The sequence below is a fragment of the Ambystoma mexicanum genome, chromosome 7p (assembly GCF_040938575.1).
Source record: "Ambystoma mexicanum isolate Mex_15411 chromosome 7p, UKY_AmexF1_1, whole genome shotgun sequence".
In the NCBI taxonomy this organism is placed as follows: domain Eukaryota; kingdom Metazoa; phylum Chordata; class Amphibia; order Caudata; family Ambystomatidae; genus Ambystoma; species Ambystoma mexicanum.
Genome location: NC_090939.1, coordinates 152,912,995 through 152,927,034, shown reverse-complemented (window position 1 = coordinate 152,927,034; position 14,040 = coordinate 152,912,995). Strand labels below are relative to the sequence as shown.

At 46.4% G+C, this 14,040-nt stretch overlaps 1 protein-coding gene across 1 annotated transcript in view; it reads left to right on the top strand.

The window, feature by feature from the left end:
• Positions 1-14,040, top strand: part of MAEL (maelstrom spermatogenic transposon silencer) — a 1,183,486-nt gene that overhangs the window by 595,010 nt on the left and 574,436 nt on the right. The window contains exon 6 of the mRNA XM_069635969.1: positions 12,333-12,460. Coding sequence (XP_069492070.1) covers positions 12,333-12,460 — 128 coding nt within the window. The remainder of the gene's footprint in view (positions 1-12,332; positions 12,461-14,040) is intronic.

Below are 14,040 nucleotides of genomic sequence, written 5' to 3'. Positions count from 1 at the left end.
GCTCTCGTAGGTCCTCCCATACTTAAGGTTCTTCAAGGACAAGGTGGTGTTGGCCACTAACCCGCACTTTATTCCAAAAGTGCTGACCATTTTTCATAAACTTTCTTCGATTGTGTTACCATCGTTCTTTGCTTCCGCTTCCACGTCGGTAGAGAGCATTGCATACACTGGATGTAAAAAGAGCAGTGAAATTTTATTTCAGTCGTACTCGGTTCAGACTTTCTAAACGGTTTGTGACTTATGGACCCTCCAAGGGACGGGCAATCTCATTCTGTGTCACTAATGTGGGAAAGCCTTTGGAGAGAAGTCCTAAGGCACACTCGACGAGGTCCACGGCTTCGGCGGCATTATGGTCCGGGATTCCCCTGGTGGACATTTGCCAGGCAGCCTCTTGGTCGGTGCCGCATACCTTTACTCAACATTACTTTCTTTCACAGCATCATGGTGCGGATGTACAAGTGGGACGTGCAGTCCTGCAACGCCTCTTTCAATAAGGTAAACCCTGCAGCTTTGGGGTATTTATTTGAACGTTATCACTGCTGTTTTTTTCTGGTCTAGTGTATGTGATTCTGTGCTGTATTGGTTTGCATTTGCAAGTCTCCATGCATGATTGATACTGCTATGTAATCTATTCACAGCATGTGAATCCATGAAAGATCCAATGCTGGAGAAATGGAGTTACATGTAAGAAAGTACTCCCTTCCACATTCACAAGAAACATTGGCAGTTTCTAAGTTTTGTGGTGCAGGGACAGCACTACTAGTTGGAGGCTCTACCTTTTCAGCTTGAAGTCGGCCCCCCGAGAGTTCACAAAATGCTTGGCACCATCTACATGTACAGGGCATACACATATACCTGTACGACTGGCTGATTCCGCCTGCTCGTGGCAGCTGGCCGACTGTTAGGCAGAATCCTGTGCATTTCCCTTAGGGAGCACTACACAAGATTAGGACTACAGGTGAGAGCAATAAATCCCCTTTGGTATCAGTCTGTACCACAAATATTTAGTTGGCAGCTGTGGCTGAGCAGTCAGACTTATCTCAAGATGAGCAGTATTCAGGGTTTACACAATAGGCCTTCAGTACTATGGCACAAGGAAACACTGACCAAATCTTTGTAGGAAAAAAGTAGTTGTATAGTTATTTTACACACTTCTAGATAAAACACATATATCGCAGTCATCAAGCAAGTTAAATTAAGTCAAAGGAAAAATATACGCACTACCAAGTTTAATTGTAGACCAAGTGAACCAGAGTGAAAACTGAGCAAAACGGTACAGTGACAACTACACCCAAGGGATCCTCTAACAATTCCTCACAAGGGAGGGAAAGCACAAGTTATATAGAAATAGGTTCTTACACACCCTAGCAATACAGGTTTGTGGACCAGTATCAGCAAGACAGTGTATCCGTATAGCAATACTTAAATGAAAACTGAGCAAAATGGCATTTCACAAGGTTTAAATTTGGGAAGGAAAGGGTAGTTAAAAGAAATGGGTGCACCACACAGTTCTAGCTGAGAATCAGTCTAAAGAAGGCAGATCTAACCAATGTGACCAGAGTCAGTAGACCTGTGCCAAAGTCTATTGGTACAGGGCAAGGGCCCAGGAGCAAAATATTCTTGTAGCTGCAGTCAAGTCTTTGGTTAACGAAGTGGAAAAGGTGAATGCAGAAGTTGAAAAGACAATGTTGAGAGAGAGGGGCGGCCAACCCAACAGGTAGGTAAAGGATTTAAAACACCTTTAGTGCTACCGCAAAGAAAGGGCGGCCTGGCGGAACAATGTACCTTAAAATGAAGAAGTGGCTCCTGCGGTGGCGGTTGTTCCTGGTAGTTCCTGCAGTTCGGGTGATCCATCAGAGGAAGAGAGTCTCTTGTCGTGGAGGAAGGTTCGAGTTACTGCACTACCCAGGGATGAAACCAGCTGCGGTGCTGCCCGACTAATAAAAGATACTCCTTTTAAATCGCGGTCCGGGTCACTGGTGCCTGGCTATCTGGCCTCGGAGTACAGGGTACGGGAGATTCGACCAAGGGAGGTCAGGGAAGGCGATTGGCAAACTGGTTGGCCCCACCAGCTCAAGGAAAGAAGGCTCTTCCAGGTGAAGATCTTCTCTCGTCGTGTGGAGAAAAGTGGTGAGACGCTGCAGCAGGGTTTCACCGGTGGTTAAGTTGTTGCTGATGTCTTTGGCTTCTCTCCTCTTAGGCTTCGTTCCAGTGGCGACGTCTTGCTCTTCCAGTCCTCAGGACCCTGCTTTTATGCAAAAAGATCCCCATTCATACAGCCTAGCTGTCACTCACACAGTAGTGGTCATCATGGCGGGAGACCCTCCAGCCTATCGGGATAGTGTGCGACATGGGTTGCTGAGGCAACCCTGTCCAGGGGTCCTACTCCCCCTCCCACACAATGGACCCACCCCAGACTCAATGGTGCCGAAAGGAGGGCTTCTCGGCAGAAGCCCGCCAAAAGGACGAACAAAGGATCCCCAATCTCGATTAGGAGTTTAGAGAAAGACACGAGAAAGAAGTTATATTAAAGTTTTGGCAATATAAACCGATCGGAGTAAAATTAATATTAAAATACACCGGCGGTATGTTACAGGCTGTCAGAAAAAGCGATCGCCTACAATGTGAAAATCTCATAGGGAAATATTTGCGGTTGAATATTTATTGTAGTAACCACTGCCACCACCCAGAAACTTGAGAGCGGGACTTTACGGTACCCTCTACAAAATGAACATAGGGGAAAAACTATTAAACCCCTTCCAGTACCTTCATAGTAAGTTGGGTTGTACTGGTTTAGTTCCTAGGATTTGACTAGCAAAGCCAATTAGGACTTTACATGCCCTGGGAGACAGTCAGTCCCAGGGTATGGAGTCTGTTTGGAGGTCGCTATGACACCCCTGTGTCACTGCACTGACGGTGCTGTGTAACACATGTGAGTAAAGATGGTTCCTGTGGGGTCAAAAGATCCCATAGGCATTAAACACAAAAATAGCCTAGAACACACATAGCAAAAAATGCCTAAGAGTGGGAAAAAGAGTCTTTACCTTAGCAGGTAAAAGGAAACACACCTTCAAATCCAGTAAAGCTGCTGGGGGACTCTATAGACAAGGGAGATTACCCATAGAATGAGAATTCTCCCTAACACCGACAGACGCACGGTGACAGTTCACAAACAGATCTGGCAATTTCCGTCAACTATCCAAAGTCTGAACACCATCACAGAATTAGCTGTTCCTAGGCGCCAGACTCGGTACGGTTTCTGCCTGGCATTGCCCTCTCAGGACAGGATAGCAGCCATTCAAGGAAAGGCGCAACGGCTGTCGTCCACCTAGACGACCATGTGTGGGATATCGGGTTGTTACTGGGCATAATGTCATCCTGCATCTTCCTCTTTCAGTTGTGCAGGTTGCAAATGTGACCCCTTCAGGAATTCCTGATCGCCCGCTGGATACAGGTGTACGGGAGCTTCTGGGGCAAGATCTCTACTAGTTCTGTTGGGCAACAGTATGGTGGGCCTTCTGTTCCAACATTGCCCAAGGCACAGGGTTTCAAAGCCCGCCATAACAGGAGACTGTCACCACGGACGCCTCCCTAGAGGGATGGGTCTCGCACACTGGATGTCTACACGCCAGACGCCATATTCCTGTGGCTGCTGGAGAAGTATCTTCATATCAACATCCTGGAGCTACAGGCAATGTTCTGGGTCCTCAAGTTGTTCCGACAGTCTCTGAAAGGCAAGTTGGTGAGGATCTTTACGGACGCCACCATGTTCTACATCCGAAAGCAGGGGGGCACTCTATCCCCAGCACAGTCCAAAGAAGGGCAGGACTTGTGGTGCAGGGCCTTGGGACAGGGGATGTTCCTCTTCCCTTTCCACGTGGCAGGAGTCAAGAACTCCATCGCTGACTCCGACCGCAGGTAACTTCATTCCTGCCATGAGTATGAGCTTCATCAGGATCAGGTGGACCAGGTTCGTCAAATGGGGCAGACCCCAGATAGATCTGTTTGCAATGGTGAGCTAGAGACTCTGGTTGAGACTCAAACCTGGGATTTAGGCTGGTAGAGAAGAACTCCAAGAACCCCCCCTATGCAGTGATGTCCAAGTGGCAGAAGTTTGCCAGCAGGTTCCTCCAGCCGAGGAGCCTGGGGAGGACTTGTTCGCCTCCTCTTGCAAGGGCTTTTCCTGTACGCGTTCCCTCTATTACCTCTCCTGCTCCGAGTCATCAACACACTTGCAGTGCCCATGCAAGATGATTGCAGTGGTGTGACTCAGGCAGTTCTGGTATTCGGACCTTCTCAGCCTGTCCTAGTCTCCTCCGGTCAAGCTTAGTGGTTCTGCATCTTCTCGCCAGGGATCGCTGAACCATAGTTCTTGGCTCCTTCAGCACTAGAGATGGGAGGATGAGTTTCCTGGGGACTGCAGGGAGATCCTTGCCAAGGACAGGGATTCGTTGATTTTTAAGTGCTACGGTCACGAGTGAAAGCGCTACGCTTTGTGGTGCTGGTCTCATACGATTACCTTTGAGGGTCACAACCCTACAGGTCCTTAGATACTTGCTATCCTTGGCCAAGGCTGGACTGGCCCACGCCTCTATCGGTACATCTGGCTGCTACCTCCCGCTACACCAGATCTTAATCTGGTCTCTTGTCATGGAGTTCTCGAAGGACTTTTTTTTTTCGTTGTTTCCCGTCGGTGAAGGCTCCTGCCCTGGTGTGGGAACACCACGTGGTTCTGACGAGGCTCATGGGGCCCCCTTTAACCTCCATGCATCAGCCCCCACTCGTGGGTCTCTCATGGAAAACTGCTTTCCTTGTGGTGGCCATCACCTCTGCCAGGTAGGCGAGATCAGGCACGATCATACAAGAAACTGTATCTGATTTTCATGAATCCAGGATGGTACTGCATATGCACCCCTTCCATGCCGAAGGTTCCAGCAGAATTCCACCTCAACCAGCCTTTGGTCTTGTGTGTTTTATTCCCGAAACCTTTATCGCCGGCGCAAAGGTCCTTGCACTTGCTCGTGCCCTGAAGTTCTACATGACTCGCACAAAGAGTTTTCCAAAGACTTCACAACTGTTCGTGAACTTTGGTCCTGTGAACCACGGGAAGGCCTTGTCCAAGGCTTCCATTTCTAGATGGCTCTCCGACTGTATCGTGCACTGTCATCGGTTGGTGAATCAACTGCTGCCCAGCCACCCGAGAGCCCACTCTGATCACTGCAATGGCAGCGTTCCTGGCACCTTTGGATGACTATTGTAAAATTGTCACGCTACAGTGGTTCTCCCCCTAAACCCCCCCCAACCCCCCTCTGACATTAAAGGCTATGTCATTTACCCAACCATATTGCTGCAGCCAATTCTTGTTTTTAAGAAATTTGATGAGCATGCAGTAGTTACAGGGATGAGCAATTTTTCAGCGTCTGATGGCACCGAGTGAAGAACATCCAGCTGCTGTCTTTGGATTGTAACGTCGCAACCACATGAAACAATGGAGCGTTCAATGCAAGCGGAACTACGTAGATGGGCAGTGGACCAATCGTCGCATGAGGAGGCTGGATGTGGATGTAGTCTGTGGTGGATTGAACCAGAAATAGATGGACACGTGATACGGGAAGGGTAGTACTACAATTGAATTTAAGTGTTTTAAGTGTGTGTGGGGGAATTGAGCAGCAGTTACAAAAAGTAGCAAGTGGTCAAGCATTTGGGGGCTATAAGGAGCCGGGGCGTTGGTGTTGGGATTTCCTGGGTGGGGGGGGAGTAGGATGCTCCACTACCCGAAACGTGCAAGTCGTGAATGAAGTTTGCTTGTTCCCTATTAAGACTAATTGCGTGATTTTCTGTGTCCATTGACACTCCGATTTCTGTTCCCAATGGCCAGTCACTTGACTGTCGCACAGATTCTTAGTGGAAGTGATTGGAGAGGTTGGGGGGAGGGCGTTCATACTTTTAATTCCTCAAAGCACTTCCCAGTCCAATAAGTGACTTGCTACCTACTGGTTGGTGAGGGTGCGAGTGGAAGGCGGGCGGACTGGAACTCATTGATTTACGATAAATTACCTTTAACCTTCTATCCTCGCTCTTATCATTTTTTTTTAATTTGGTTTAGTTGCAAGCAATGTTTCAAATATATGTTAGGTTATGTTATTTTGCACTTATATAGCTCCTTATATACCATTGGTATGGTCTGAAGGCGCTGGTAGGTTGAACGCCCTTGGGAACCGAAGTTCAGATCAGTAGAGAGAAGGGAGAGTCAAAAGGTGCGTGTGAGCACCGCATATGTGTGCAGCTTGTGCGGTACACGTGTAATAGCTGCTTCTTATCGGTAGGTGTGGTGGTTGAGAGATCAGGAGAATGTGTTCGTTCTGGCAGGATTTATCCAGAACGGATGTGGCTGCGTTAGGCCTGAGGAAAACGCCTGGCTGGGGGTGTGAGACCAGCAGTGTTTACATAGAATGATGTGGAGTAAGCGGCGGATGTTCGTATGAGAACAGTTATACCGAATGGTGTCATAGTATCTCTGTGTTCTAGTTGAGTGGTGATGTAAAGGAGAGAGTAAGCGTGGGGTATGGTGTGATGGGTTATATGCTCGTTCAGTGTGCAAACTTCTAAATGCAACTTTCCCAGAGAGGGAACTGGGCGAACTTCTAAGTACAATTTTCCATACAGAGTCTATTGGGTACACTTCTAAACGCAATTTTCATAGAGCGTCTACTGGGCACTCTTCTAACTTCAGTTTTCCAGAGAGGCTATTGGGCAAACTTCTATATGCAACTTTCCAGAGTGTCTATTGGATACACTTCTAAAATCAACTTTCACAGATGCTATTGGTAGCACTTCTAAATGCAGCTTTCACAGAGGATATTGGACTCGTATCTAAATTCAATTTTCTATAGAGAGGCTACTGGGCGCACTATAAAATCAATTTTCCAGCGAGGCTATTGGGAATACTTCTAAATTTATTTTTCCAGCGAGGCTATTGGGAACACTTCTAAATTCAATTTACCAGAGATGCTATTGGGCACACTTCTAAATGCAACTTTCACAGAGTGGTTTATTGGGAGCACTACTAAATTCACAGCGAGGTTATTGGGCACACGTCTAAGTGCAATTTTCACAGAGCGTCTACTGGGCACACTTCTAAATTCAATTTTCCAGAGAGGCAAACTTCTATATGCAACTTTCCAGAGTGTCTATTGGATACACTTCTAAAATCAACTTTCACAGGAGCCATTGGTAGCGCTTCTAAATGCAGCTTTCACGGGGGCTAATGGGTACACTTCTAAATCTCACAGCGAGGTTATTGGGCACACTTCTAAATGCAACTTTCCAGAGTGTCTATTGGGTACATTTCTAAGTGCAACTTTCACAGAGCATCTACTGGACATATTTCTAAATTCAATTTTCCAGAGAGGCTATTGGGCACACTTCTATATACAACTTTCCAGAGTGTCTATTGGGCACACTTCTAAATGCAATTTTCAGAGCGTCTACTGGGCACATTTCTAAATTCAATTTTCCAGAGAGGCTATTGGGCAACTATTGGATACACTTCTAAAGTCAACTTTCACAGGTGCCATTGGTAGCACTTCTAAATGCAGCTTTCACAGCGTGGCTAATGGGCACACTTCTAAATGCAGCTTTCACAGGGGATCTTGGGCACACTTCTAAATTCCATTTACCCGAGAGGCTATTGGGCACATTTCAGACTTGACGGAGAGGCTGTAGGGGACACTTTGTGAATGCAACTTTCACATGCTAACATTCACAGTTCCATCTAGATGCGACGCAGGTCAATATTCATAATTCCAACCAAGAGTGGACATGCTAACTTTTACAATTCCAACCAAGAGTGGAAATGCTAACTTACACAATTCCAACGAAGAGTGGACATGCTAACTTACACAATTCCATCTAAGAGTGGACATGCTAACTTTCACAATTCCGACCAAGAGTGGACATGCTAACTTTCACAATTCCGACCAAGAGTGGACATGCTAACTTTCACAATTCCGACCAAGAGTGGACATGCTAACTTTCACAATTCCGACCAAGAGTGGACATGCTAACTTTCACAATTCCGACCAAGAGTGGACATGCTAACTTTCACAATTCCGACCAAGAGTGGACATGCTAACTTTCACAATTCCGACCAAGAGTGGACATGCTAACTTTCACAATTCCGACCAAGAGTGGACATGCTAACTTTCACAATTCCGACCAAGAGTGGCCATGCTAACTTACACAATTCCAACCAAGAGTGGACATGCTAACATTATGGCAGTCTGTGTTATTTGGAGGTAAGATAGAGTGGCATGGGCTTTCTGCAGTGGAGTGATTGCTCTACTCTCCACCCATACCACACTCACGGTTTTGGTGGTGTCTGTTAGTTGCTGGCTTCATTGGCTTCCCCTGCGGACACCTGCAGACACATCTTGGAGCCGCCTCTGTTGGAGCCGCCCTTAGCCGCTGGGGGCTGCCGGGCAGAGGGCTGCCCTGGGCGGGCCAGTGATAAAGGTCGAGGGGCCTATCAGAGGGGGGGTGGGACCATGAGGAGGTTTTAGAGGAGGGGAAGTGGGGACCGACTCACCTGCTCCTAGGATGGGAAATAGGAGCAGGTGCAGGAAGCGGGTCGGTACACCGCTGCGTCGGCCAAAACAACCAATCGGGCGGGGGGCGGGATGGGAGGCGGGAGCGAGAGGGGAAGAACCAGGAAGCGGGCTGGGGAGCTCGGGGCACGCAGGGGCCTGGGGGCATTTTTTTGGGGAAAAAATGCATGGAAAGGGTCGCGCATGGGCGGGAGCGAGAGGGGAAGAACCAGGAAGCGGGCTGGGGAGCTCGGGGCACGCAGGGGCCTGGAGGCATTTTTTGGGGGGGGGGAGAAATGCATGGAAAGGGTCGCGCATGGGCGGGAGCGAGAGGGGAAGAACCAGGAAGCGGGGCTGGGGGGGGCTCGGGGCACGCAGGGGCCTGGGGGCATTTTTGGAGAAAAAATGCATGCAAAGGGTCCCGCATGGATGGGAGGGGGGAGGGGAAGAAACCAGGAAACAGGGCTGGGGAGCTCTGGGCACGCAGGGCCATTTTTGAAAAAACGCATGGAAAGGGTCGCGCAAGTATCCTCAAACACACATTCACATATGACAATATTAAAACAATCACAAAAATACGAAATTTGATTAATATACATACTCACAATAATCATAAACATAATTATAATAATAATAATTGGGCGCAGGATTCCTTCATCCCCCCCTCATCGCCTGCACAAAGGAATGACGCCGAATCCATTTACAGAACACAATTACCACACCCATCAAAGTATTACCCTTTTCCAGATAGGTTACATACCTCCAGGCATAACATATACTAATGAGCCGCTAGGTGTGGTTTCCAGTTTATTGCCCCACGCCCCTAGAGGTGTCCTTGTCCCTCGGTAGTATGTTTAAGAACTGAACAATAGCTCGCTCTTATAATATAGTATGAGAATTTACCAGCTTGCCTTTTAATTCCTTTTGCGATAACATTTGTCATGCTGGTAATGCTTTTGGAGGGACAGGGCCCCTTGTCCTACCGCTTCCCTATTTGCATTTTGTGTTCTCTGCACAGGAGTCCAGTTTGGACCACTGTCAATGCATCACTGAATCTTTTCCTTTTGGTGAACACTAACCCATGGGATACCCCTATGGAACCCATGGATAGGCATACATCTTGGTACCCCTAGTGTTTTTGGGCACCTGTGTCACTATAAAGCAGACCATCTGCTGGTGGCCGCGTCATGCTAACTTGACAGTGGCTTTGGGTGTCCTCCAGTTTTCGGACACTTAAGCCCGTCATAGGAATCAATAGATTCCTGAACCAAAGGCAAGATGGGCCACTGAAGCCTCATGGCATTTTGCCTTTGCCTTCTGTTTTTGTGCTGAGAAGCTGTGGCTCTGTTTCTCCTTCCCCCAGATTGTTGGTTGGGTGGAATAACCATTTATGGCTGTGGGGCTGCCTCTACTAGACTGGTAGGCGCCTTCCCAGGGACTTCTTGTTTTGGATACATCCTTCGGGTGGGACCTGAATGAATGGAGAGGAGGCAATTCACATTGTGTTGGTTTCAGTTGTCACAATGCTGGTGGTCCTACCTGAGCTAGCGCTGTCAAACTGGAGTGAATGCTGTGTGCGCTCTGGATGGCTGGGAGGTGTCTTCAATACACATCCACGGTTTTGTACATCTGGTTTGAAGGTGCATTCACCTAAATGCCTGTGAACCTGATTGGATGCTGTCTGAGTACCCTAGTGTGTGATTGGCTGACTGAGCCTAGCTCGGCCTGAGTGAAAGAGGGCAAGGGTGTATGTTGGAGGACCCCTCATCTCTCAGAAGTCGGAACCTGAAGTTGGCATGGAGTGTTGCTGGAAATCTGCATCATGAATCAAGCTGGAGGAAGATGTTATGCTCTTGTAACTCTTCAAGAAATCCAAAAGCTGCTGTGCTGATTCAAGGACTGCTCGTGAGGACCTGGAGAAACGACATCTTCCCTTAGCTACGAGTGGACATCGTGCAACTGCTGCACTTAACCCAATGTGTTTTGGAAGCCAGTGCCGAGTACCTGCTGTCCTGCAGAGGTTTCTTCGTGGGTCCAGAAAAGCATCTGGCCACTTTGAGCCAAGAACTCTACCAGCGTCGTCCTATGTCGGGAGGCGGCCTGTGACCAGAAGAATTCCAGGCTGCTATGTATTGCACAAAAGGGAGGGTAGGGTGTACACTGGCATAGTATAGCCTGACCCCTGGAGCTTGCCAAGTTCCAACCGAAGAAATCTTCGAGGGGCACTGCAACCATGATATCTGTCCACTTTTCCATGGCTAAAGTTCAGTGTTGCCACCTATAAAGTGCCTGCCCTTGTTTTTCCTGCCATTCTGAACTGAAGAGTCCTGAGGGTCCAGACTTGCTGAAGGTCTGCAGTGCTCAGTTACAACTTGCCAGAAGCCATCCTGCCATCTTTGTAGCGGCTGCAGCCTGAAGCACCCAATGATAACAAACTGAAGAAACCCGACAGCTACTTCTGCAGCTGCCGCAATCGGTCAGCCACCTAAATCAAACCACTTATATTAGCCTCCCAAGCTTTGTCGAGGTCCACGGCAAGTTTAATCTTCGTGGGACATCCACAGCCAGCATAACAACCCGTCCAAAGACTACTGCAACAAACTTTAATTTCTGACTTTCCGACACTGCTTGGTTCCCTTCTCCTGCTCGACACTGTCCCAGGAGGATCTCCTTCCAGAAGGGTCCATCCTCGAAGGGCATTGTTGAGTAAAGCTGAAAATCTCCACCAATTCGCCTTCCACGATACCCACAGTACTGTAACGAGGGATGATAGCTCAGGGGCAACATGCTCACCTTGGCAGCAAGATGACACGGAGCAACACAGGTTCGATCCCAGGGACCGCGCTTAGAAACCTCCTGGGTATTAAGCGTGTTATAAATAACATATCATAAGGAAGAGGTGCTTCCTCCTGCAGGTTTAAACATGGGCCCCATATTCGTCTTGGACTCTACTCTCCTGTTCCTAACCAGGTTCTTTGGGTTGGTGGGACCTTTAGAAATAAGAAAACTCATTCTATGAACTAGGCCTTAATATAAAAGCAAAGTAACATTTATTGCAGGTTGCCCAGGGTTGGGGTTTTGACATACAATTGCATTACCCTAAAAAGTAACCCAATTGCCTAATTTTCTAAATCTGTGGTTTTGAGGTTCAACAGTGTTTAATGCAATTTGGAATATCTAACCGTTGGTGTATTACTCAATTATAACTAGAACTGCATTACACTATATATTGTCTGAAATATTATAAGAATAGAGAATCCTGAATACCAAGTGTTATTTGTATGGATGTTCTCCTAAACTTTTTATTAAAAGAACTGTTAGCACATATGTGCGTAGACATTCCTTTGTTGCTGCGGATACACTCTAACCAAGAACCCAGCCTTTGTTTCCTCCCTTGTCTCAGCCCATTAACATTTGAGAGCCTTGACTGGGGTGCCTGTAACCCAAGCATACAGTGGCTAGTAGTACAGATACCCGCTCTAGTTTTTATCATTTGCCTACTGTTTTACTTAGCCTTTGTGTGTCAAATAGTCAAACTGTTAATTCAGGTGCTATATGGAGTGCCTTACTTATTCTTGCTAAATAAGTTTTTGATTTGGAATTCAACCTTAGCTGGCTTTAACTTGGTAATACTCAGAAGAAAGTTACATTTTAACAATGTAGTTATTACATTCTGATTTGTTTGATTGTATCTTAATTGCTGAACCTTTTTTGTAAAATTCCTACTATTTTACCTTTACTTTGTAGGTGATGGCACACACCAAATTCCTCTGTCGGGCTTTCAGCTCTCAAACAGCAGCTACAATAGCCTTTTTCGGGAACTCTGCATGTTTGTCAATCCATTTCATAGGAACGTCTCAACTATTTATTGCAAGGTAATGTACAGCGAATTGCTTACTTACATGGAATATTTAGTAACATAAATGTACATGCTGCAGTTGGTTAATTTTATGGCATAGGGTTCTATTTGTTTTTTAGCCCATGGGGCAAAACCTGAAGTTGTAAGCTACGAGCCAGTAATTAAAATATAAGGCAAGTGTCCCTATAACATGGGAAAACCTTGGGAAAATTGAATGCTGGGTTATTTAAACAAACATTAATTCATTATATACCGGCAGATTTAATAATTTATCCTGTAGAATTACAAATGCTCTCCCAAGTGCAAGCTACTAGCCGGCCATAAAGTCACTCACCATCTCAATTCTATGTATAAACTCAGCATACCATTTCTTCCTTGCCAACCGTCAAATAGCTCTAGCCAATTGCTAGTGCAAATTGTGCACCCTGCCTTAGCCGTTCTTTTCACAAATAAGACCGACTTGAACCCTTATTGATTGATCTCAGAAATGAAAGTTCTACAGTCACCTATTGCCATTTGAAAGTGATAGCTAAAAAGAAACCGATATTTGACACATCAAACCATGCACAGTCGTATCTCAAAACCACATGAATGCTACCAAACCAATGCTCAGTGACCGGTTTCCCCGAACTGAAGCTGCCAACGGCACCAAAGCTCTTGCTTCTCTCCCTCTCAACTCTTCTAACAAGCCCCCACGCCCAACAAACCTTCCATTGCAGATCTGCCAGAGCGTCAGGAGACTGCTTAAGTGGCAACAGTGCGCGGTACAGGACCCCATAACATTAACTAAAATATGTAGTGTTTTCACCACCCATCTATTCCAATTCTTCAAGGCCTGATCTGTACACAGATGATCTGCCTTTGCCAACAGTCTTGTCCTGCTTACCTGCTACTCTGGACCATTCTCTTGACTTCTTGTGGCTAACTTTGATAGTCTTCTACTGCATATCTCACGTGTCGAACGGTAAATATTTTCCCTATTTTCTCGAACTGAGATTTTCCAGGTGGAACCTCAAAGCACTGCCAGTATTTGATATTTTATATGCGGTTTCCGTAGGTGTGAGATTCCATGATGCTCTCTGCTGTATGGGTGGGGCTTGCTTTTTTGGACGTCTGTGCCTTTTCAGTTGATCAAATATTGGACTGATTATTGATTTACATACTTTGAATATTTGTATACTCCAGGCTCTGAATCCTGGAACATTACAAAAACATGTAATAGTAAATATTATGAAACCTATTACTTAAATAGTTTACACCTTTAGAAGCCTACACATTAACAACCGCACCGCACTGTGATGGGAAGTAAAGCCCTCTTTGGCTTTGGCTTTACTTTACATTTTTGTTTGTTGAGAATCCCTACAGACTAACATCATCTAGTTGGACTTCAGAAGAAAGCTTATTTATTATTGTGAGACATGTAGGCTAAAATTAAAGTGCTTTTTTAATATAGTCCTTTTAAGACCTGCAGTGTTGGCGATTCATTCCCAATTTAATGGTACTAAATGTATCCATCTCAGAATTAGTTACAGCATTTTTCCATAGTAGGACCTTTAATTGAATGTATATCCATGGAACATCTCTGGCTATGTGCAG